We start from the raw sequence: 22,800 nt of genomic DNA, 5'->3' as shown, positions 1-22,800 counted from the left end.
GTTCTAAACCAGTGGTTCCCAATATGTGGCAAGTCTGCACCTACTTCCAGCAGGGAACATTTGACAATGTCTGGAGACATTTTCACTTGTCACAGCTTGATAGACCAAGGATCCTACAATGTACAGGACAGCCCTTAAAATGAAGAATCTTCTTCCCCACAATGCCAATAGTGCTGAAACTGTGAAACCCTATTGTAAACCAATTTAGACTTTGGATCAAGACTGAAATGAATCGTCTTATGGAGTTTTAGTAAAGTGAAGAACCTTTTAGTATAGTACCAGTCTTCTATTCCCGGCGTGGTGACCTCCCTCGGCACTGCTGGTCATGTATAAAGGTGTAAAAAGTCTTAACAGTATAAATCCCAATTCACCAGTGGTTTCTTGTTTATTAGAACCAGACTGAACTTCTTCTTTTGAACCCTCTCCGTGTGGTTGATATGTTTGGGAACATGATTAAGCCTGTAGTGTATCCATATCTATGTGATAACAAGCCGTCGTCGTCCACGTTCCTAGTGTGCCTGCCATTCCCACTTTTAGCAACTGAGGCTATAGACTAGCATCGAAGAAGAGTTCAGACCTATGCGACTGCTCCGAGACATAAGAATCAGGGTAACACAGCGCAGCCACAGAAGTATTGGCCTTTACTTCAAAGGAGTCAGGAACAGGCAGGCGTGGCACCCACTGAAGGCGTAGTGACGCTTGTTCTCGTGGGGCCGCTTCCTTTTTGTGAGATGCAAATAGACCTCACGCAGCTGCAAGGCTCTGGAAAAGTCCCCACTGGAAATCAGGCTGAGAAAAACCTTTATCTAATGACGTCCTCATGGAACATGAATTGAAAAAAACAGTAGGCAGAAGAGAAGAAAAAGCTAAAACATCTGTATTTTCATCACAGAGTGAAAAGATGACTATGTTTCAGGGGGTATATGTGTGTATGTTTATATATGCTCATATATCTCCACTGATTGTTTTGTATACAAAGGCATATTAAATACCTTTGCTAAAATAATAATGATGATAAGCATTTAACATGTAATGAATCACTCATTGAATCCTCCCTCCAACACTGTGATCCCATCTCACAGATTCGGCAACTGAGGCAGAGAGGCGAAGTAACCTGCCCCATATCACCCTGTTAATTAAGTGCAGAGCAATAGTTTGAACCCAGGAGACCTGGCTCCAGAGTTCACACATGTGGCTTAGTGTGACCTGTGCTACTCACTTAAAATATATTCACTTAAACATGTTTCCATGTCATTAAATATATCTCCGTGGTAGCATTTAAGTGGCTTTTTAATGCGCGTTTATTATATGCCAGGTTTCATCGTAATTTTCATATACTTTAAGTACCCAAATCAATATTAGACACTTTTTTCTTTGTAATTTTAAATGATTCTTTTCTTGAAGAAATCTTTGCTCACCTTCCTACTTAGAATACAGTGAAATTGATGTTAGATCTTATTGTTAAAAGGTGGTGTCTCTTAGATGAGAAGAATCTCAACCGTGTTTTTCAGGAGTGTGGACCAGTGCTGCGTTGGGGGCTGTTTCCCGTCCACGGCGTCTCCCTTCTTCTTGCTGCTTGGTTTGTTTCTGGGGACCTGCGCAATGCTAGTGAAAGAGACGGGCATCACTGTGTTTGGAGTGTGCTTGGTTTATGACCTCTTTTCCTTGTCCCACAAGCAAGAGAAATCGTAAGTCATTTGAATGTCTCGATAGTAGGCAGTGCATTGCAGAGAAGTACTTAAATAGTTTTCAGACTTTCATTAAAATAAGGTTCAGCATTTTTGTTAAACATAACTTCACCTTAGATCATATTATAATAAACAAATCATATTTCATTAGGATAAATCTATTACATATGTTCAAACTCTTCACTCATGCCTTTATAAAAATCAGTGGGGACTATAAAATTTTTGTGAGCCCCAAATTAGGAATTGAAAAGACCCATGCTATTTGCAAGTTTATATTAGCAATATCTTCTGGTTGCAAACCACTGAGAAATTTTGATTCACACAGAGAAGTGGTTGCGAGTGGAATCTGTTAACGGCTCCCCTTGAATCTGTGTGTGAAAATGAGTGTGATCCATCAAGGGCCCTGCTAAGTTAGAGTCTGCTCTGAGAGTCCATGTTGTTTTCTAAGAGTCTTGGGCATCTCATTTTGAAATGTCACAGTGGGCCAGCGTAAACCATACAGGAATACTTACACACTATATACAAATCAAAGGACAAGTTTATTTAGTAGCCCGGTTTCATTTTCAAAATTTAAGGCACATTCATTTTGCCCCATGGTCTGTAGATGATAAGAATGACTAAGGCAAGTTCAAACACACTGTATAATTTTCTCCCTCTGTCAGATTTATAATTACTGTACGCAATGACACACAGATCCTGTTTTTCAGAAAATTTAATGTTCTTACTTTTGAACTTTTAAAAATGTGTTTGATTCATTTTTCTGCCTTGTCCAATGAAGAATTTTACTTTTTTAAAAATCCTGTCTTTTTATTCTATTCCCTCTCTCTTTATACTTCTTGACATAAAGATAAGAGCAGAGCGATTGAGTGGCAGCAAGCTGAGATTAATCATTAAATTCCGATCACCTTCCTGCCTCCATGTACTTGGATATCATTCAGCTAGAACTGAGTGCTCAGTTGACTCCCTGTGAGTCTCAGAGGGGTGTGAAAGGAAGGAAGCCAGTTACCATTTTGACCTGAGCTCATGCCAAGAAAGTGTGAGCCCGAGAATCTCCCATGGCTTCAATGAGAATGTCTTCTTCCATATCCTCTCAGCTGATGGGAATGATTGCATTGCTCACTGCTTTTTTTCTGAGAATGACCTATTAACCTCTCTTCCCACTTTCTTCACTTTCTCCTCGCATGCCTTTTACCTCCGCCTCCTAGCTGCTTTCTGCTTTGCCCCACTGACGACAGAAAGATGTGACAGCTGACTGCAGACCCTCCCCTTTGGTCCAGTCCAGAGCCGTTTTAACCTCATCATTGAAGCCATGTCTCCCGTGGTCTTGGGACTCTCTGGTCCAGTGTTGCCTATAGTTCATTCTTCTTCATCCAGTTTCTTTCTTTTTTTTAAAAAAGCCTCACCAGAGGACATGCTTATTGATTTCAGGGAGAGGAGAAGGAAAGGAGAGAGACCGGGAAAGAAACGGTGATGTGAGAGAGAAACATTGATTGGTTGCCTCTGGCATGTACCCCAACCAGGGACTGAACCTGCAACCTAAGCATGTGCCCTGGCCAGGAGTCGAACCCACTACCCTGAGGTCTATGGGACAGTGTTCCAACCAACTGACCCATACTGACCAGGGCCAGCTAAGCTGTTTTCAAAGGGGATAATTGTCTCTTTTGTTCCTTTAATGATCTTTTTTGACCTCCATCATAAACTGCTATAAGTTCCATGGGAGGAATAATATCCTGGTACGTAGCTCAGAAGTTGCACAGATTATAATCTGTGACTTCTTTTAAGTAACCTAGCTCTCAAAACCAGCAGCTCTGCATAAGCAGAGACATTCATTTTTTCCTTCATCCTCTCTCCTCCCATTCAACACATACTCATTCTGTACCTGAGAGATAAGATTCCTTCTGTCTAAGAGCATGTATCATAGTGGCAGAGACAGACATTTCATAAGTAATTACGTGAGTAACTGATTATAGCTGTGAATGTGGTGAGACGGACGGAACCCAGAGCATGTAACAGGGAGACCTGGCCTGTGCTGGTTACCAGTTCTTGAGTTCTGGCCATGTGCCAGGCATGGCATGTGCCGGGCTATTTATAGGTATGAAGTCACACAGTGGTCCCAAGTGTTGCCCTCATTTTACAGAGGAGAAAACAGAGGCACAGAAAGTAACCTCTCCAGAGTCATCGAACTGTGAGAGGAGCCAGGATTAGGACCCCTCTCCTTGTGACTCCAGGGTCACAGGGCTGCCCCTGAGCACCTTGGCCCCCGTGAAAGGCGTACCTCCCAGAACACCTGCTGCTCAGGAACTGGCCTCACATCCCTGCCATGAGACCGGCTCAGAGGTTCTGAGTGTATTTATTGGGGGTCCTGACCCCTTTGAGAAGCTCACCAGGTTGTGTCCCCTTTTCTCAGCATAATGTACACACATGGTTTTATGCAAAGTCTTGAGGATCTACCCCCTACTTTATTTGCTCATTGAGAATAAAATCTCTTGGCACTAGGTTGTTCTAGAGGTCTTTAATTATATGATTTGGGCAGCGGGAAAGAGGCAGTGACAGAAACAAATGTTGGAGGCACTTTCCTACATGAAGAGCAGATTACTTCTAAATTTGAAATGGACCACACAAATGGAGTGGGATTTCTTTTATTTGATATCACCTTTAGGAAGTAATAATTTTTAGTGAAAGATGAGCTCCTGAAAATTAATTTTTTTCTCTTTATTTTAAAAATATTAGCATATAGTTTCCAACATGCAGAGATTAGCATTCCCTGATCCTAGTCCCTAACCACTTGCTTTGCTTTTCATTTAACGTTAGGCTTTAAGACACATCATTGTCGATACGATAGCTATAGTTTGTTCGTTTGAACTGTTGTGTGGTATTTGATTATCCCAACTTATTTATCCATTGTTATGCAGTTGGAAAATAGATTCTTTCCACATTTTTTGCTATTGTAAACTACATTTCAATGGGGTTCCTTGTGCAAATACATGTGGGACTCTCCGGGACAGACCATAGTGGAGTTGCTGTGGCCACAGGTAGGTGCGTGGTCAGTGTGTCGTCACATGTCGAGATACAGCTCTTGAAATGATGGTAGCAGTGTCTCAGGGTCCCTGTGCTGCACAGTCTCACCCTCACTTGGTGGTGTCAGACTTTTTATGTTTTGCCCACCCAGTGGTTATGACATATGTATATCATATACACACACACACACACACACATATATATATGAGAGGATTCATGGAAGAAAAATGCAGTCACAGTACTTTGTATGGATCAGCTGTGTGTTATAAGACCATAATTATGCAAATGCTGAATACCACTTCAATCAAATATTATGAGAGAAATATATTTGGAGAATGAGGGGTGAAGAATAGGGTGTATGTGTGTGGGTGACTATATAAGAGGGACGGAGTCCTAGTTTTCTGTATTAGGAAGTCAGTGTACTAAGTCTTAAAATCAAAAATACATTATAATTGTGTTATTTTTAAATACCGTGATTCATACCGGAAGCAAGAGCTGAAATGCTGGAGAATGGTTGCTTCCAGGAGCAGGACTTTGGGGTGGGACAGGGGATGGCCATTTCTTGTTGCCAGCCTTGTCATTCGTGTGACTTTGTTTAGGAGCAATGGGGTCATCCATCAGCGCAGCCCACAGCAGCCGGGGAGCCCCCAGCCCTCCTCACTGCCCGCGCACCCTCTCCGGGAGAATGGAAAGCAGCAGCGGTTCCCTCACAGAGGCGCTTGGAGTGGCTGCCACTCCCCATTGCCACCGGAACCCAAGAGCAGTGGATTCCCCGCGTCTCCTGGAGCTGTGTGGTCCATGATGAGGTACTGGGCTGGGCTTCTCGACTGTGTGCGTTTTCACCATCCAGCATCACCCATGTGAGTTGATAGGAGAACTGAAGGCCTGAGTCGGTTCTTTTGATCTCCCCCTCTCCTTTTTTCTCTGCCTCCCTCTTTCCTTCCCTTCCTCCCTCCCTCCTCCTTCCCTTCCTTCCCTGTATTAGACCAGATAAGAAAGGAGTAGCTAGAAAAAGCACTGTTATCTGCTGTTACTTAAAAGCAGGGGTGAGGAGTGGATCTGTGAAGACTGAATTAAGGATAAACAGTTTCTTTTTCCTGGTGGAAGAACCCTGCGTTGGTTTTCCGGGGGAGGAGAGAGCGCTCGCTATGCCTGCTCTGTGCTGCTCTTTGTGTGTGATAGGAGCTTATGACAGTGTAAGCACAGGAGAAAGCTGGGGGACTTGGCTTCTCTGAAATGTTTAAAGCATGTGGGGACATCTTTATAAAGCATGGGATTTTCTTTCTTTTTAAAAATATTTTGACCTAGCCATGAAAACTAACATTAGATTTATCAGAACAGGTGCTCACTAAATTAGATTGCCTCTAAAATAGCACAAGCCATGGGCAAGACAGAATTTAATAAAGATGGAAATTCAATTCATACTGTTAGCACTTTATTACTTCAGATTGCTGTTCTTATTTTTCGGTGCAGTTCTAGAAAACCCCCTCTTTTTCAGGGTCTTTGTTTCCCACTATTCCCACTTTTTCCTGTATTTCTTTTGTATCTCGCTCCATTCACGCATTAAATATCTATTTTAAATAAAATACCTATTGAGTATGTACCACGTGCCAGGCACTATTCTAGGCACCAGGAATGTGCTGGTGAATCAGGAAGACGAGGTCTTTGCTCTAGCGAAGCTTCCTTTCTAGTAGGAAAACCGAATAACCAGCAACGAATGAGCAATGTGATGGAGAAGGATGAGGGGGCCTGGCCAGGCAAATTGGCACTGGCTGGTCACAGAAGGCCTCCTGCATCCTCCTGAGTCAGAAGAAGAGTTAGCCCTGCAAAAATCTGGTCGGAGGGTTCCCGACTTGGGGTAATGGGCAAGTGGGCATTGGAAAGGCAAGGTCACGGGGTGGGCAGGGCCCAGAAGTGAAGGGTGGTGGTAGCCATGGAAGCAAGTTTTTATTTTAGTGGAATGGAAAGACTTTGGAGTTGTTTTTTTTTTAAATTTTAATATGGTGAGAAATTATTACGTTAAACATTCTGGCTTCATCTTGGCAAATGATGTTGGAGATAAGAATAAAGCAGGGAAAGAGTTAAGAGGTTTTATATAGACTGAGGGAGAAAGAAGGGTGTTGGCTGAGGGTGACTGAGACTGGAGTGAACAGATGTAGTGGATGTAGGATCTCTTTTGGATACAGATCCACCATGACTTGCTGGTGTTTGGGGTGAAGGAAAGAAAGGAAACAAGGATTTGGGGGTTTGGGGCTTAAACAGTTGGGTGGATGGTGGTGTCAGTTACTGAGATGGAAAGTTAAGGGGAGAAATAAGTTTTCTGAGGGCTGAGGGTAAGATAAAAATCACAGTAGTGTATGAAATTCTTTAGAAAGAAGGGGATTAACAGTCAAAACATTGAGGAAATCTTGACTTTTATGGGGAGGGCTGTGGAAGAGAGGAAGATAAACAGTTGGGGAAATTAGAAATTGTTTTTAAGGAAGCAAAGGAAGAGAAAAGAGAGGAGTTAGTAGAGAGTTGTAGACTTTCAAGGTGGGACGAAGTCAGGCTGCTATGGCCGTGATCCCGAGGGCAGGGGCCACGTCCGTTTTCGCTCTCGTCTCTATCTCCAGTTCCTGTCACAGTGTCTGGCTGATAGTTGCACGAATATTTGTTAAATGACTAAATTTAATGAGGTGATGGTGAAAAGTATTGGAATTAAGCATACACAGAACAGATTCAGTAAATTTGGCAGTGAAAGAATGGAGAAAAAGGATGGAAACTGGAGGGGGTTAGGTTTCTGTTTTTATTTTTATTTTAAATTTGATGGACATGGGTCTATACGTGGTCGGCTTGTGCAGAGTAGAGATGAAAGATGCTGTAGCAGAAAGGAATATGATAAGATATGAACACCAGTGGTTTGCTGGTGAATGTTTAATAACTGGCTTCCAAAGCACTGCGGTGCTGACTTATGTTTGCCAGTTCCCATGTGAACCACTCCTTTGTGGTTTATTTCAGCTACAAACACGACGTCATTGAATGTGGACTTGGGGGAGAAGTGCTGGAGCCCATCATTGTGCGGTATTCCTGCTGCCTGATAGACAGTAGACGTAAACAATCTCAAGAGCACAGATAGCAGTAAAATGACGTAAACTAGTAAGCAGTGATGAGGTCTGAGTATTTACCACCTGTGTTTTTAATAATATTAATTTTAAGTTAATATGACCTACTTTTCAGCCCTGGCTGGTGTGGCTCAGTGGATTGAGTGCCAGCTCGTGACCCGAAAAGTCACTAGTTCAATTCCCAGTCGGGGGCACATGCCTGGGCTGTGGTCCAGGTCCCCAATTCGGGGCATGCAAGAGGCAGCCGATCCGTGTTTCTCTCACACTTCAATGTTTCTCTCCCTCTCTTTCTCCCTCCCTTCCCTTGTCTCTAAAAATAAATAAGTAAAACATTAAAAAGTATATGATTTAATTTTCAGTGATGGCTGTAGTTGATAACTGGCTTGGAAAATACCTAAAAACTTAATAGTCATTTCTTACAAGTCAGCCATCACACACCAGTGAGGAAGGTCTTTCCAGAGGAGGAAGAATGTTTTATATCCGTCATTCATCTACCGAGTACCAGGACTGGGCTAGTATTTCCCATACAGCACCCCACGCAACCATCATAATAATGCCTTTAAGGTAGATATTTTACCAGGAGGAAATGGGAGATCTAGAGGTTAAAATACCTTCTCCACATTTACCTAGTAAGTGGGAAAGTTGGAACTCAAGCTGTGTGACCGTGTGTTTTGCCCATTTCCCGGACTTTGAAACCCATGGTCCTGGGCAAGGGCTTTGTTCTGGGAATGAGGAGGACACTGGTATCATTCTCTGGGGAGGCGGCCTCCTGGTCAAACTATCAGAGGTAGACAGATTCATGCGGCCATCCTAGCGTTCACAAATGAGGCACTTCTTGACTTGCTTTAATTTATGGTATTGGTGCTAATACATTTAATTTGATGACATGCTTTAGTAGGTAATGTTTTATTCTTTTTCCACCCTGAGCCCCAGGCTATTTTAGGGAAAAAAATGCCTGGAGAGCAATACGTAGCACAGCTGGAACTGGGTCAGAGTCTTGCTAAGTTAACCTGTTTGTAGGCGGGAGGACCATTATCCCTCCTTGAGAAGGAAAATTGTCAGATATTTTCCCTTTTTGGAAAGAAACTGGGTCATATGTTGGAGTATAAATTTAATTGGTATTGAAATTAATTTAGAAAGCTATGCTTATTTTGTCAGAAGGTGGTCAGGGAAAGCAAATAAAAGTTCAAAGAGGCAATGTTATCTTAATTCTTAAGATCTCCACAGGCAGTGGTTAAATCATGGCTCATTCGCGTACTCGATCCTGGACAAGTTATTTTATCTCTAGGGGCCTCAATTTTTTCACCTCAAGAAGGGGGCAGTAATAGTGGTACCTTGTTCTCAGATTGGCAGTCAGGACTGAAGGCTCTAGCACATGAAATCATTCTGTAGGTAGGTGCCTGGCACAGAGTGGCCATCTAGTGCACGGCAGCCAGCAGCAGCATTATTAGCAGTTTAGTGTTATGACTGTACTATTTCTGCATGGGTTTCTGAACACCAGGCTGCATTGTGAAAGTGGTACAATCCTCAGTGTGTAGGCAGGGAGTGAGTTTGCGTGGGATGGGGTTTTTCAGGGGGGGCGGGGTAGGACTTTGATATTATTTGCTAGTATGTATTTGCACTGCATGCGTGGCATTAGACTGACAAAACATTAGCCAAATACCATCAGGTAAAATGTTTTCAGAAGTTATCCTACATAGGGGAAAATCCCACCCCAGGGAACAATCCTACTGCAAGTCCTTTATTTAGTTGCCCATTTTCTCATGTGACTTAAGTGATTGGCATTTAGGTAGAATGTGCAATGAAAAAACCTAGGATTTAGGGCAGATGCTCTGGAATTTGATGGAATTTCAGTTGATACTATCTTTTACTCAGTTACTCCATGTGAAATGAAAAATGTTTCGTATGTAAACATTCCTTCTCCTGACCTTCATTAAATCAAAATCATTCAAACAAGTGCCACTTCCTCTTTTACAATAGGAAGCTCAGTGAGCTCTGCATGAAATCGTACCTTCAGAACTAACTCGTGTATGGATATGCCTGTGTGTCTAGTCTTTTTGTCTTTTTTCTCATGTATACTTCATTGATTTAATATTTAAATAACAGTGATCATAATAGGCATAGAAGACAGTTCTTGCCTCAAATTCTTGCTCATTTACTTTGTTTTCTGCCACCCCATAGGGTCTGTCATGGACCAGCTATTCAGCTCTATTTACTGAGCAGCTATTATGTCCCAGGCACCGTTTTTGGCAGACAAGTAAACAAAGCCCTGCCCTCATGGAACTTAGCTGGATGATGGTTGTGGTATTTTTACCTAAATTGGGCTGACATTTGTGGGTGAGATGGTGGTTAGATCTTTCACTTTGGTGGATATTTAAAGGTTTTCTTTTTAAATACCTTGGATGTAGGCATGCAAATCCAGAAACTAAGACAGGTTTAGGACTAGAGAACAATTTGACACGAAAGTGAACCTGTGAGTTAAGTAGAGTCAGGAGACTTAGGGAGGCGTTTAAGTGTTTTGACTTTGCTGATGGAGTGGGTAACTGATATTTTACACGCTTTATTTCTCTAGACCTCGCATTACACTCCTTTTCCTCCAAGTAAGCAGTGCTGTGCAGATGGAACTCCTGACGTGGGATTTTGAACTTTTATTTCACACATAGGATCCTATGAGTAGGGCACATGTGTTTCAGATCCTATTAATCACCTCATATCAGTATTGAAATTAGTGAGCCAGTGAAGTGAGATTTGCAGGTGACAGAAAAAAAATCTGTGTTGAAAGCCCGTATTACTGATGAATGACTGGGTTGTCCTGAGCGCAACATCCCACCCCACCCTCCAATTTCACACACCTTTTCTGTTGACTGATCTCACACGTACCATTTTCAGTCTCACTTAGCTCTTGCTTTCAAGAGGCGTAGAGTTAATGTAAGCCTATCCAACAGTTAAAAGTGAAGTTTGTGAGTTCACATTAATAAATCCCCTCCCCTAACTTAAAATTCAATGCAGGTGTAAACCTCAATGATAAATCCATGTTAAGAACAGAAACCACCTTCATTAATTTAAAACGCTTTTTAAAAAAAAATAAACTGTGTCAGTAAGAATGAGCAGGCTTCTTAATTATGAATTGTGTTCATTGGGATAGGTCATTAATGTGACTGTAATGTTCTTTGGTGGGTTGATTTACCCAAGCTGGTTTCCCAACTTCCTTTATGGTAGCTCTTCGCAAATATAGAGCTTACCAGAAAGGTATTCCTTTTTTGTCAGCAGAGAATTTGAGAGTTTTTTTATTTCCTCTTACTGTTCACTCACAATTAGCTGAGAGGGATGTTATTCCTCCTGAACCAATTTTGGCCCTGAAATGAAACTGTGAGGTAATTAAAGTCAGGGGACTTGCAGAAGCATGTGAATATTTTGAGCTTCACTGACTAGCGCGTGTGGTAAAGCAGGCACTACCTTGATGACTTTGTCTGAAAGCTTACCGAAATCTGCTTTGGTTCTCGAACTGAACTCAGCACCGAAATGGACCATTTCAATAAAACATTCCTTGGCTTCTTTCAGAATTTAGCACTAAAAGCTTGCAAATAAATCACATGTAAGTAGGCAACATTTCTTTTAATTTATGGATAGCACTTGGTAGAATTCCTAACTGCTGAAAGCCCTTGGTTCATTCTGCTTAATCTCAATTGGGTAGCAGTTCTTGGCACTTTTGGGTCCCCTGTGAATTTCAGTCGGTGGATGATAAGTTCTTTGCTTTCTCAGTGTGGAGCAATCAGACTCAGGCATCTGCTTTCCAACCAGATGCACATATGTTGAAAGAGAAAACTCTCAGAATGGAGGCATTTCTGGTTGGCATACAGTTTTGTCTTTGCTATAGTAGCTGTTTAGAGGATCCTGGTCGCATGCTCCTTCATCAGCTCAGCAGTCCCCCTATGGAATACTCTACTTCTGTCCTGTGTGGTTAAGAGGCTCGGGGACTTCAGGGCCAGCAAGCATTTCTCCCTCCTTTTGCCGAATCCAGTTAGGGTGCTTAGGGCAGTATAGGGAGTTTGCTGCAGATTTCTTTGCTCTTTTAGTTAATGCTGCTGTCATCCAGATGAATATTTTCATCTCTTTCTCTTTTCTAAGATAGGCTGCTGAGAGGTTGTGGAGTGATTGTAGTAAAAGAAATATTCGTTCCTCTTACCATTGCAAACACTCAGGGCATATATATATAAATAATTTTTCCACAAGAATGTTATTCTATGCCAGGCAATAGATCATGGTGGTTTCAGATATGTTGGTGGTATTTTCAGTTTGTTGCTTTGAAAATTGTCTGGCACACATTTTGATCTGGTACTGTTTTGTAGATTGAATCTTAATAATGTACATGCTTGAAAATAATATTTTTTAATATTCAAGAAGAGTTTGGAGGGACCTTTAGTCCAGCAGAAGGAAAAAGAATCATGGAAATACCAGTGATTTGACAGTTCTCTTATAATTCAGAAGCAAGCGTTGTGGCCCTGAGTCTCACCAACAGTCAGCACTGTGGGTGCTTCTGTAGCTCCTGTGGAGTGGGCACTCCTCAGTGGCCAGGAATTGTGTTGCAGGTTGTACCTACAGCTTACGGTTTCAGTTCTCGCAACAACCTGTGGGGTAGACATTCACACAGTGCATAGATTCATACAGACTACCTAATTCTGCCCTACCGCTTACCAGGTATATATGAGGTATGGCAAATTAGTTCAGTTTTCTGTGTCTCAGTTTGCACATGAGTAGGTGGCAAGTAATACTAGTACCTACTCCATGAGGTATTTTGAGGAATGAATGAGTTACTACACAGAAAGAGCTTCATACAGCTTTTACCGGTAGCTTTTTAGAAATGGCAGTGCTATGATTTAGCTCCTCCCACCCCCATGCTTATTTTATGACAGAGTCACTGTGGAAGAATTATTGTTTAGAAGTCTTTTTATAGCATTCACCTTTTCTTTGCTGTATTTATGAAAGGACATGGTATAGGCTTGATATGATTTGTTGTGATACTTTGTTATTTTCTCTCTTTTCACAAGCTTACAGTATTTTAGAGGGAAATGACTGTAAAAGAAAAACATTCTTGTAGCAACGATGAAAAGTTCAGTGGCGTTGAGAAGATAATGGAATGCCTGTGTTAACACTTATTCTGATGTGGTGAATGCCATCCTTGTTTATAAGTTGTAGCAAAAGAGATGCTTAGTTTCTGAGAAGAACAGTTAACTTTTAATTAAAAATATTTGATATATTTAGAATTACTATTGAAGAAAACATTTTAATAAACAGATCATTAGGTTGAAAATCAAATAAAACCTTAATTTACTAGTTTTATAGGTGAATGACCTTACACCCCTATAGGAAGAGGTGTTTCATGTAGATTTATAAATTTTTGATGCTATTCATATTATCCAAACCATGATCTTTATTGCTTTATGTATAATCTGGAAAGTGCATATTGATTTTGAAATCACCCTGGGCAGCAGTCTCCATGAGAAGTCTGGCATTAAAGACCTGCTCTTAATGATTGAACCTCTAGACGTGTTGGTGAAGTCTTCAAAGGAAACATAAGTGTGGGTTTTTAGGGGATGAGGGCAATTACTATATCATCATTCAGAGAATTATAAACAACCAAGGCCAAACAGCCAGCCAGAGTTGGGTGGAGGGCCCGGTGTTTGTGTCTCTGGTGGAGAGCTGGCCACGCCCTCAGTAACCACACTGGCATTTCAGCTTTCCCAGTGCCAGGGCTTTCAGCTCCTGGTGGTTCAGTCTTGGCCTTAGATTGCTTCTGTGCTCGGTGCCTGGCTCCCTGGAGTAATTTTTCTTTGTGACTGTGAAAGAAATGTGACTTTGTGGAAGGATTTATGATCCATGCTACATTTGCGGTGAAAAAAGTTTTGATTAAAAAAGCCTGTCTATTTAATTATAAAACTGCACCTTTGGTTTTCATGCAGTCAGTGAGAGATTGCATGTATCCTTGGTGAGGTTGGTTTCCCCCTTCTCTATAGCACAGCATTTACCGCTACAGCGGGGAGGACAGGTAAATCTTTCATATTAGGTCGGAACCGGGTGTCAGTCTCTGGATATTTTTAAGCAAAAATAGAGGTGTGATAAGAGTTAATGACCAAGAGAATATGATGTCTTGAAAATGACAACTCTCACCATTGTCCCTCATTGCTGTTTATGAAGAATTTGAGCAATGTAGTATTGCCAATTGTTTTTTTTTAAGCGAAGAGCTGTTTCCTGGGTTGGGCTGCATGTAATAAAACGAGAGGCAGCCTCAGGTAGTGTAGGGAGCCATGGCCTGGGTGGTGGGAAAGCTGAATTCTGTCTACTTCAGTGTGATTTGCTCTGGGACTTGGGCCGGTTATTTTACTTCCCTGGGTTTCTGGTTTCCTTAAGGGAGGCATGATAGGGTGGTCTCCTGTCACTCGATATCCTTTCTGTGGTCTGTTTTGGTGAAATTCTTATGAAATGCTGAGGTCACTTTTCCTCTTGTCTTTTGATTGCTGTATTCCTTTGACATACGTGTTGTTGGGAGTTGTGGGTTGACCCTAAAATGAGATACCAAAGCGGGAGGCTCTTATAGTGACTAAACAGACTGTACAAGAAACTTTGTTAATGTGCATTTTGTTATTTTCTTTTTTCCTTTTCCAACCTGGATTCTTGGCTACCTAAGTCTTTGGTACGTCACTCAAATGTGTTGATGGAAAATGGCGATACTAAAAAAAAAAAAAAGATTAACTTTTGCCTCACACGTTTCACCATCCATCAAGGATGTAATTAACACTGTGCGTTTGCAAGCTGATTCCTGTTGGCTCTTCAGAGATAGTTTGTTGATTCATTTGATTAATAAACATTTATTAAACACTTACTAAGACAAATATTTTAGGGATCAGTTCTTGCAAAGAATGAAAACTTTTTAAACTTGTTTAAACAAATCGGGGTGTGTATTGAAAGGATACACAGCACCCCTAGAGTCTAACAGCACCCCATCCTGAGTGCTGACCCTGGTTTCAGGACAAAGAAACTGGCAAAGTCAGAACATTTATTCTTTTACCTCTTTGGGGCTTCATGGACTCATTTTTTAAAAACAAATCTATATTGTTTTCCTTTTTTCTCTTTTTAAAGAGTGACTTTGCTTAATGTGGTAAGTAAAGGGCTGCCTGCACTTTCATCAGAAATCTCTGTAAGAGATGGACCATGTGCTGACTCCAGATTCTCAGAAAAAGAGGCTCTGGTTCACCCAGCGTGGGTTAGCCTACATCCCGGTGGGGAGTTCTACAATGAGAGGTGTATGAGGACTGAATTATGGGAGGCACAGGACAGGATATTTTATCCAGACCAGAAGTGTGGCTTGAGTGGAGTCTTAATAGATGAGACAACGAGCTGAAGAAAGGTAGGGCCGTCTTCCAGGCAGAAAGCGCAGCCTGAGGGAGGACACAGAGCCATGCACCTGCAGAGTGTGTATGTGTTTGTGTGACTACAAGCGACTCGGGATCTGAATAGTGGGAGACAGTCTGGGAAGGCAGGCAGGAGCCCTGTCGTGGAGGAACTTGGGAGAGATACAGCGGGGCTTTGATTCCTACATGCGGTGTCATGCTCAAACTGGTTTTAGGAGAATCTGATCATAAACCCAGATGGAACATATTATCTAAGTGTGAAGATTTAAAAAAACAATCCATTTGTTATTACTAATTATATTTTGAGACTGAAAAAGCAGTAGTTCCAAGATTGTTACCGTAATTAATCCTGCACATGTGTGACTGACTGATCAGTATTTTCTGTGTGTTATTTTTAAAGATTTTATGTATTTATCTTTAGAGAGGGGAAGGGAAGGAGAGAGGGAGAGAAATATCAATGTATTGTTGCCTCTTGTGCATCTCCTGCTGGGAACTGGCCTGCAACCCAGGCATGTTCCCTGACCGGGAATCGAACAGCAGTTGTTTGGTTTGCAGGCCTGTGCTCAATCCACTGAGCTACGCCAGCCAGGGCATATTTTTTGTTTTTTAAGATCACGTCTTACATAAAGTTTTCTTTACACATTTTTTGTCATTATAGAAGAATTCTAATTTTAAAAATGTTAACAGGAGCCTTTAGAATGCATTTCTCTGTGATAGTAAAAAGCTATGCTACTTATCCATATTCGTTAATGAGTTTAAGACTTCTGAATTTATGATTTTCTTCCAAAAAACCAGAAATTAATGGAAACTTCATGGAAGTGAGAATCCCTTCCTATTAGGCATTCAGTATGCTAATACATAATATGTGTATTCTTATGTGTATTGTGTCCAAGTAGCTGTTATATTTTGTATTGGTGCAGATAATTGCTTTTCTACTTCTACTTGGCAAGGAAAATGAGCAGATGTAAAACAAATACCTTTTTCTGGCATGATCCATTGGAAGCCCTGCAATCTAGTGTTGACTGAGTTCTTGTAGGGGATGCGGCAAGTGCTGTCCAGTGTTAGACAGTGCCAAGGTAAACTCTGACCAAGCCCGGACATCAGACTCGTAGTGTTAGAGCTTCAGCGTAAGAAGGAGTTGAGTGTTCACAGAAGGAACGCGGAGTGCTGACTCGAAGGCTTCCACTGATGCATTTTCCCTACAAGTGATTTTAGAATTTTTTCCATGTTCGACTTTCACAATGATGGAGCAACGGCAAACCCATTGGTTCGTGCACGGATCCTGGAGTCACGCGAAGTGGATTTAAGCCCCACATTTCCCATTTAGTAGCAGTGCAAACTTGGATTAAGCAGTGACCCCATCTATACAATAGGAATAATCAGTAATAATCATTATAAATAGCATAATCATTATAAATAGCACATAGAGTTTAGCTCAGGGCTCAGTACACTCACCTGTACTCATTACCATGCACTAACTAGTGTGAAGAGGTCTAGTCTTTGTACAGATGGCCACGGGGGAGCCACGCTGTCTGTCTCATGCATCTGTGGAGGTACTTGTCAATGTCTTGACAGTTTGGCTTAATTATTTATTACCTCTTTCCCACTGGGAGGTAAAGGTGAGCCAAGTTGAAAGGCCTATTACAAGCCAGGAGATAGACAGGAGCCAGCTCATTTAACTGTCCCCCTGTCCTTAGGAAGTGAGTCTTCCCACCATATTGACGTATGTGAAAGGCAAGATTCAGGGAGGTTTCATAATCTGCACAGCATCACACAACCAGCAAGTGGAAGATCTGGGATTTGAACCCACAGCCACTGGGCTTTACTGTGTAGGCTTCGTCAGGCTGTAGAGGGTCAAGCCCTTTACAATGCTGTGGCAAAAGCAGAAGTACCCCGAGAGCATTAATCTGTCCCTCTTTCCTCTGTATCTCTGGAGCCCGGGTGGCCTCACCCCATTTACAGGGCTGAGGCTCTGCCTGTCCGGGGCCCTTCTCACCATCACACTGGTGGGGATTTCTCTTCGAGCACCCGCTCAGCCCTTTCTCGAAGGGCACTCTTCACCTCACAGTGAAGTGCTGGGTGGGACGTGTCACATTTCGTCTGTGAGCAGTCATTAAATACCATGTTTTGGGTTTTCTGAAGTAACAGTGAGCCAGCTGTTCAGTGGTAGATACATTCCTAGATTATTGTGTATCCGGATTTTGTGTTGGATGGTTGTGTTGCCCTGCAGTGAAACTTGTAGTGTTTCTGAAAGGTGTGTGTGTGTGTGTGTGTGTGTGTGTGTGTGTGTGTAAGTAGTGTTGCTTTGTCAACTTTTTAAAGTTAGTGTAGCCCTGGCTGGTGTAGCTCAGTGGATTGAGCACAGGCCTGTGAAGCAAAGGGTCGGTCGCTGGTTCAATTCCCAGTCAGGACACATGCCTGGGTTGCAGGCCAGGTCCCCAGTAGGGGACACACGAGAGGCAACCACACATTGATGTTTCTCTCCCCCTCTTTCTCCTTCCCTTCCCCTCTCTCTAAAAAATAAATAAATAAAATATTAAAAAAAATAAAGTTAGTGTATACCTGGGAAAGCATGCACTGTGAGCATGTCAAAGCCTTGTTTCATTGTGGTCATGTTGATACGGTTGTAAGTCATTCCTTTTTTTAAACTAAGTTTTTAGAGAAATTTTATGCTCACAGCAATGTTGAGAGGAACGTACAGAGATTTCCATATCCTCGTTACCTCAACACATTATCAGCATCACTCACCAGAATGGTACGCTTGTTAGTGAGATGAGCCTACACTGTTGACATGTCATACCTCCCACAGTGCATAGTTTACATCAGGTCGGTTCTTGGTGGTGTGTATTCTGAGGCTGGGACCAAAGTATAGTGACGTATATCCATCATTGTAATATCACACAGGTATTTCCCCTGCCCTGAAAATCCTCTGTGTGTGGCCTATTTATGGCCCTCCTCCTCAACCCCCAACAATTAATCACTTTTTATTTTTTCACGGCTTTAACTTTTCATATAGTTTTGTGTATTTGCACAGAATCTCATACAGTTGGGATCTTACAGGAGGTAGCCTTTTCAGATCGGCTTCTTTCATGTAGTAATAGGCACTTACATTTACTCTCTGCTTTTTTCATGGCTTGAAAGCTCCTTTCTTCTTAGTGCTGAATAGTATTTCATTGTCTGTCTGTTCTACAGTTTATTATCCATCCACTTACTAAAGGACATTTGATTGCTTCCAAGTTTTGCAGTTCTGACTAAAGCTGCTAGAAATATCTGTGTGCAGGTTTTTGTGTGGATGTAGGTTTTTAGCCCCTGTGGATGAATGCCAAGGAGTGTAGTCACTGTATCATATGCTGTATCGTATGTTTAGTTCTATAAGAAATAGCCATAATGTCTTCTAAAGTGGTTGTGACATTTTGCATTTCCACCAGCAACAAATGAGAGCTCCTATCTTCTCCGCATTGTCCCAGCATTTGGTGTTGCCTGTGTTGGTGTTTTGGCCATTCTAACGGGTGTGTAGTGGTGTCTCCTTGTTGTGTTGCCATTTCCCCGATAACGTGTGATGTGGAGGACCTTCTCAGATGCTTATTTGCCATCTGTGTATTTTCTTTGGTGAGGTTTCTGCTAAGGTCTTTGGGCCGCTTTTATTTACATTGTTTGTTTTCTTATTGTTCAGTTTTAAGAGTTCACATATTTTTTATAAGTTTTTTTGTTAGATGTGTATTTGCAAATATTTTCTCCCAGCCTATGGCCTGTCTTCTCATTATCTTGATATTATTTTTCACAGGGCAGAGTTTTTCATTTTAAGTCCAGTTTATCAATTATTTCTTTGACAGGTCATGCATTTGACATTTTACCTAAAAAGTCATAGCTATAAACAAGATCATCAAAGTTTTTTTTTAAATGTTATCTTCTAGGATTGCTTTAGTTTTATGTTTTATATTTAAGTCTGTGATCCATTTTGAGATCATTTTTGTGAAGGGTGTAAGACCTGTGTGTAGAATAATTGTTTTTTACATGTGGATATCCAGTTAATACAACAGCATTTGCTGAAAAGACTATCTTTGCTTCATTGTATTACTGTTGCTCTTCTATCGGAGAGCAGTAGTAAGTCGTAAAGGTAAATAGTGTTAGCCCTCTAATTTTATTCTTCTTCTTCAATATTTTGTTGTCTATTGACAGACAGCAAATTGAGAGAGGCTCTTTTGCCTCTCTGTATAAACTTTAGAATCAGTTTCTGCCATCAATATCCACACAGCAACTTGTGTGGGTTTCGACTGGGTTTGGGTTAAATCTACAGAGTAAATTGGGAGGAATTTACATCTTGCTGATGTTGTCTTCCTGTCTGTGAATGTGGAAGGTTTCTCCATTTATTTAGTTCAGCTTTGGTTTTGCTCATCAGAGTTTTGTAGTTTTCCTCATATAGATCTTGCACATGTTTTATTAGATTTGTACCAAACTATTTCATTTTGGGAGTCCTAATGCAAATGTTACTGCTTTTCATTTAAAATCCCGCTTGTTTATTGCTGATATAAAAAAGCAATTGACTTTTTTATATTAACCTGGTATCCTGCAACCTTGCTGTAATTGCTTATTTGTGAAGGAGTGTTTGTTGTTGTTGTTGTTGTTGTTGATTACTTTGGATTTTCTATGGAGGCAATCATGTCATCTGTTTTCCATGTCATTACTTTTTATTTTTTTGGAGAGGCAAGTAAGGAAAAGTTTGCTTTTCTTTTTCCCTTTTTTTAAGGCCTCATAAATTTAAAGTATTCAGTATAAAAATAATATAACAAACACTCATATTACATGTGGTGATATTTATTTTGTCTTTATTTTTTCCCTCCCTAGGGAGGGAAACCGCCCGTGTGTAGCAGAGTCTTCTTTAACATTTTGCCACTGTGTCATTTTCTTTACTGTCTCTCAGGGGCAGTGCCTGTCTAGCATTTGTATGCACGGGCTATTTTCTGTTACCATATCTGTGTCACCTAATTAGGCTTCAACTTCTAGTCGGATTCATCATGCAGTCAGTTTCCTTGTATAGTGTCTTTGGGTCTGGGGTAACCCAGGGAGATCTAATCTGGGAGAGCCCTGAGGCTGACTTGGGATTTGTTTTCTTTACCCCACTTTCTTGTCACCTGGAACAACATCTGCTGTACAGTCGATGCCTGGCCCAGCATCAGTGGGCACAGCTCTTAAGCTCCCCTGAGAGGAGCTTGAGACCCTCCTGATCCCTTGGTCTGTCTGAGCCAACAGTGACTCTTAGAAATGCTTGCCTCACTTTTTCAGGCTTTGCACCTGAGTTGCAAGTGCAGTCAACTTTCTCCCATGCCCATCGACCTTTATGCCGGAGTGTTTATGAAATGTCATCACTTCAAGGAGTGAAATCTCACAAATATTTATTAAACACCTGCCACTGGGCAAAATGGAGGCCTACTAACACAGCTTGCCTGCTTGCACAACAACAGCAAAAAATACAACTAAACTGCAAAATAACTATCATCCAGAATCCTCAGAAAACTGAGTTGTGTGGAAGTCCAACAGCCAAGGAATTAAAGTAGCCACATTCATCCAGACGGGTAGGAGGGGTGGAGAACAGAGACACAGGGACATGGGTGGTCCCACACCCATGTGTGGTGGATAAAAATCAGGAAGGAGACCTTGGGAGTGAAGGATCCCAGCCCCAAACCAGACTACCCAGCCCAGGGTTTCAGTGCCAGGAAGATAAATTTCCATAACTTCTGGCTGTAAAAACCATTGGGGCTTAAGGCACTCGAAGAAACTGTGGGATTCTCTGGTGTTTCATTTTAAAGGGCGCATGACTTAGTTAGGACTTACGCAGACTCACTCCCTCTGGGCTCCAGCACTGGGGCAGCAGCGAGAAGGGCACTGGCGGCCTATGGAGAAAAACTGAACTCTCTGGCATCAGGGTGAGAGCCAGGGCACAGCTTCGAACCGGACAGAACTCCAGAGGCCAGGCAACAGTCATTGTCCCTTTTCTGAGCCCTCCCCCACAAAAAGCCACAGAGTGGTGACACCATATCTGAGACTCCATCAACCTGGTTCACACAGGTTGCCCCACCCTGGTGCTTACCTAAGGCTCCACCCCATCCAACTTATGAATGTGGCTACTTTAATTCCTTGCACTTTGCTACAATAGGCCACACTACTAAGACAGGGAGTCAAAGCAGCTCTACCTAATATATATTAGGTAGAAGCAAACACAGGGAGGCTACCAAAATGAGAAGACAAAGAAATATTGCCCAAAGGAAAGAACAGAACAAAACTCTAGAAAAAGAGATAAACAAAATGGAGATAAGTGATCTATCACATGCAGAGTTCAAAACACTGGTTATTAGGATGCTCAAGGAACTCATTGGGTACTTTAACAGCATAAAAAAGACCAAGGCAGAAATGAAGGTTGCACTGAGTGAAATAAAGAAAAATTCACAGGGAATCAAAAGTGGAGTGGATGAAGCTGAGAATCAGATCAGTGATTTGGAACATAAGGAATCAAAAAACAATCAGACCAGCAAGAAGAAAAAGAATCCAAAAAAATGAGGATAGCGTAAGGAGCCTCTGGGAAAATTTCAAATGTACCAAGATTTGAATCAAAAGGGAACTGGAAGCAGAAGAGGAAGAGCAAGAAATTGAAAACTTACTTGAAAAAATAATGGAAGAAAACTTCCTGAATTTGGTGAAGGAAATAGACATACAAATCCAGGAAGCACGGAGTCCCAAACAAGATGGACCCAAAGAGGACCACACCAAGATACATCCTAGTAAAATGCCAAAAGTTAAAGATAAAGAGAGGACCTTAAAAGCAGCAAGAGAAAAGCAGATGTTTACTTACAAGGAGTCCCAATAAAACTGTCAGCTGGTTTTGCAAAAGAAACTTGGTAGGCAGAAGTATTCAAAATGTTGAAAAGCAAGGACCTACAATTTAGATTACTCTATCCAGCAAATTGGAAGGCAGATAAAGTGCTTCCCAGACAAGGCAGAGCTAAAGGAGTTTGTCATCACCAAGCCATTATTATATGAAATGTTAAAGGGACTTATTTAAGAAAAAGGTGATTAAAACTATTCACATTCAAATAGAAATAAATTTGCAACTATCAGCAATTGAATCTAAAAACCAAACTAAGCAAGTAAGCAATAGGAACAGAATCACAGATGATGGAGATTATTTGGAGGTTTATCAGTTGGGAAGGGGAAGGGGAAGGGGAAAAGGTGCAAGGATTAAAAAGTACAAATTGGCAGGTACTGAATAGACAGGGGAATGTGAAGAACAGTATAAGAAAGGGAGTAGCCAAAGAACTTTATATGCATGACCTATGGATGTGAACTAAGGTAGGGAGGTTTGCTGGAGCAAATGGAGGGTACTGGGTAGAAGGGAACAAAAGTGAAAAGTGGGACAACCGTAATAGCATACACAATAAAATCTATTTTTAAAAACCCTGCCAAAGGATGAGGTAACCATTCTCTTTCTGGATATAATACTGAAATCCAATAACTGATCCTCCAGAGTATATTGAGTATAACTAATAATAATAGCTTATATTTATTGAGTAAAACACAGTTTTAAGAGCT

At 41.5% G+C, this 22,800-nt stretch overlaps 1 protein-coding gene across 3 annotated transcripts in view; it reads left to right on the top strand.

Moving 5' to 3' along the window:
* The window catches only part of TMTC1 (transmembrane O-mannosyltransferase targeting cadherins 1), a 243,731-nt gene that overhangs the window by 28,960 nt on the left and 191,971 nt on the right, over positions 1-22,800 (top strand). For 2 of the 3 annotated variants that reach the window (XM_053661849.1, XM_037144873.2), the window contains exons 4-5: positions 1,512-1,688; positions 5,306-5,566. In XM_053661849.1, coding sequence (XP_053517824.1) covers positions 1,512-1,688; positions 5,306-5,566 — 438 coding nt within the window. The remainder of the gene's footprint in view (positions 1-1,511; positions 1,689-5,305; positions 5,567-22,800) is intronic. The other variant, XM_037144874.2, reaches the window with a different exon arrangement.

The sequence above is a fragment of the Artibeus jamaicensis genome, unplaced genomic scaffold, assembly GCF_021234435.1.
Source record: "Artibeus jamaicensis isolate MK-2021 breed Jamaican fruit bat unplaced genomic scaffold, CSHL_Jam_final contig_233, whole genome shotgun sequence".
In the NCBI taxonomy this organism is placed as follows: Eukaryota; Metazoa; Chordata; class Mammalia; order Chiroptera; family Phyllostomidae; genus Artibeus; species Artibeus jamaicensis.
The sequence above is the reverse complement of the archived record's forward strand: the minus strand, read 5'-3'. Positions and strand labels throughout refer to the sequence as shown.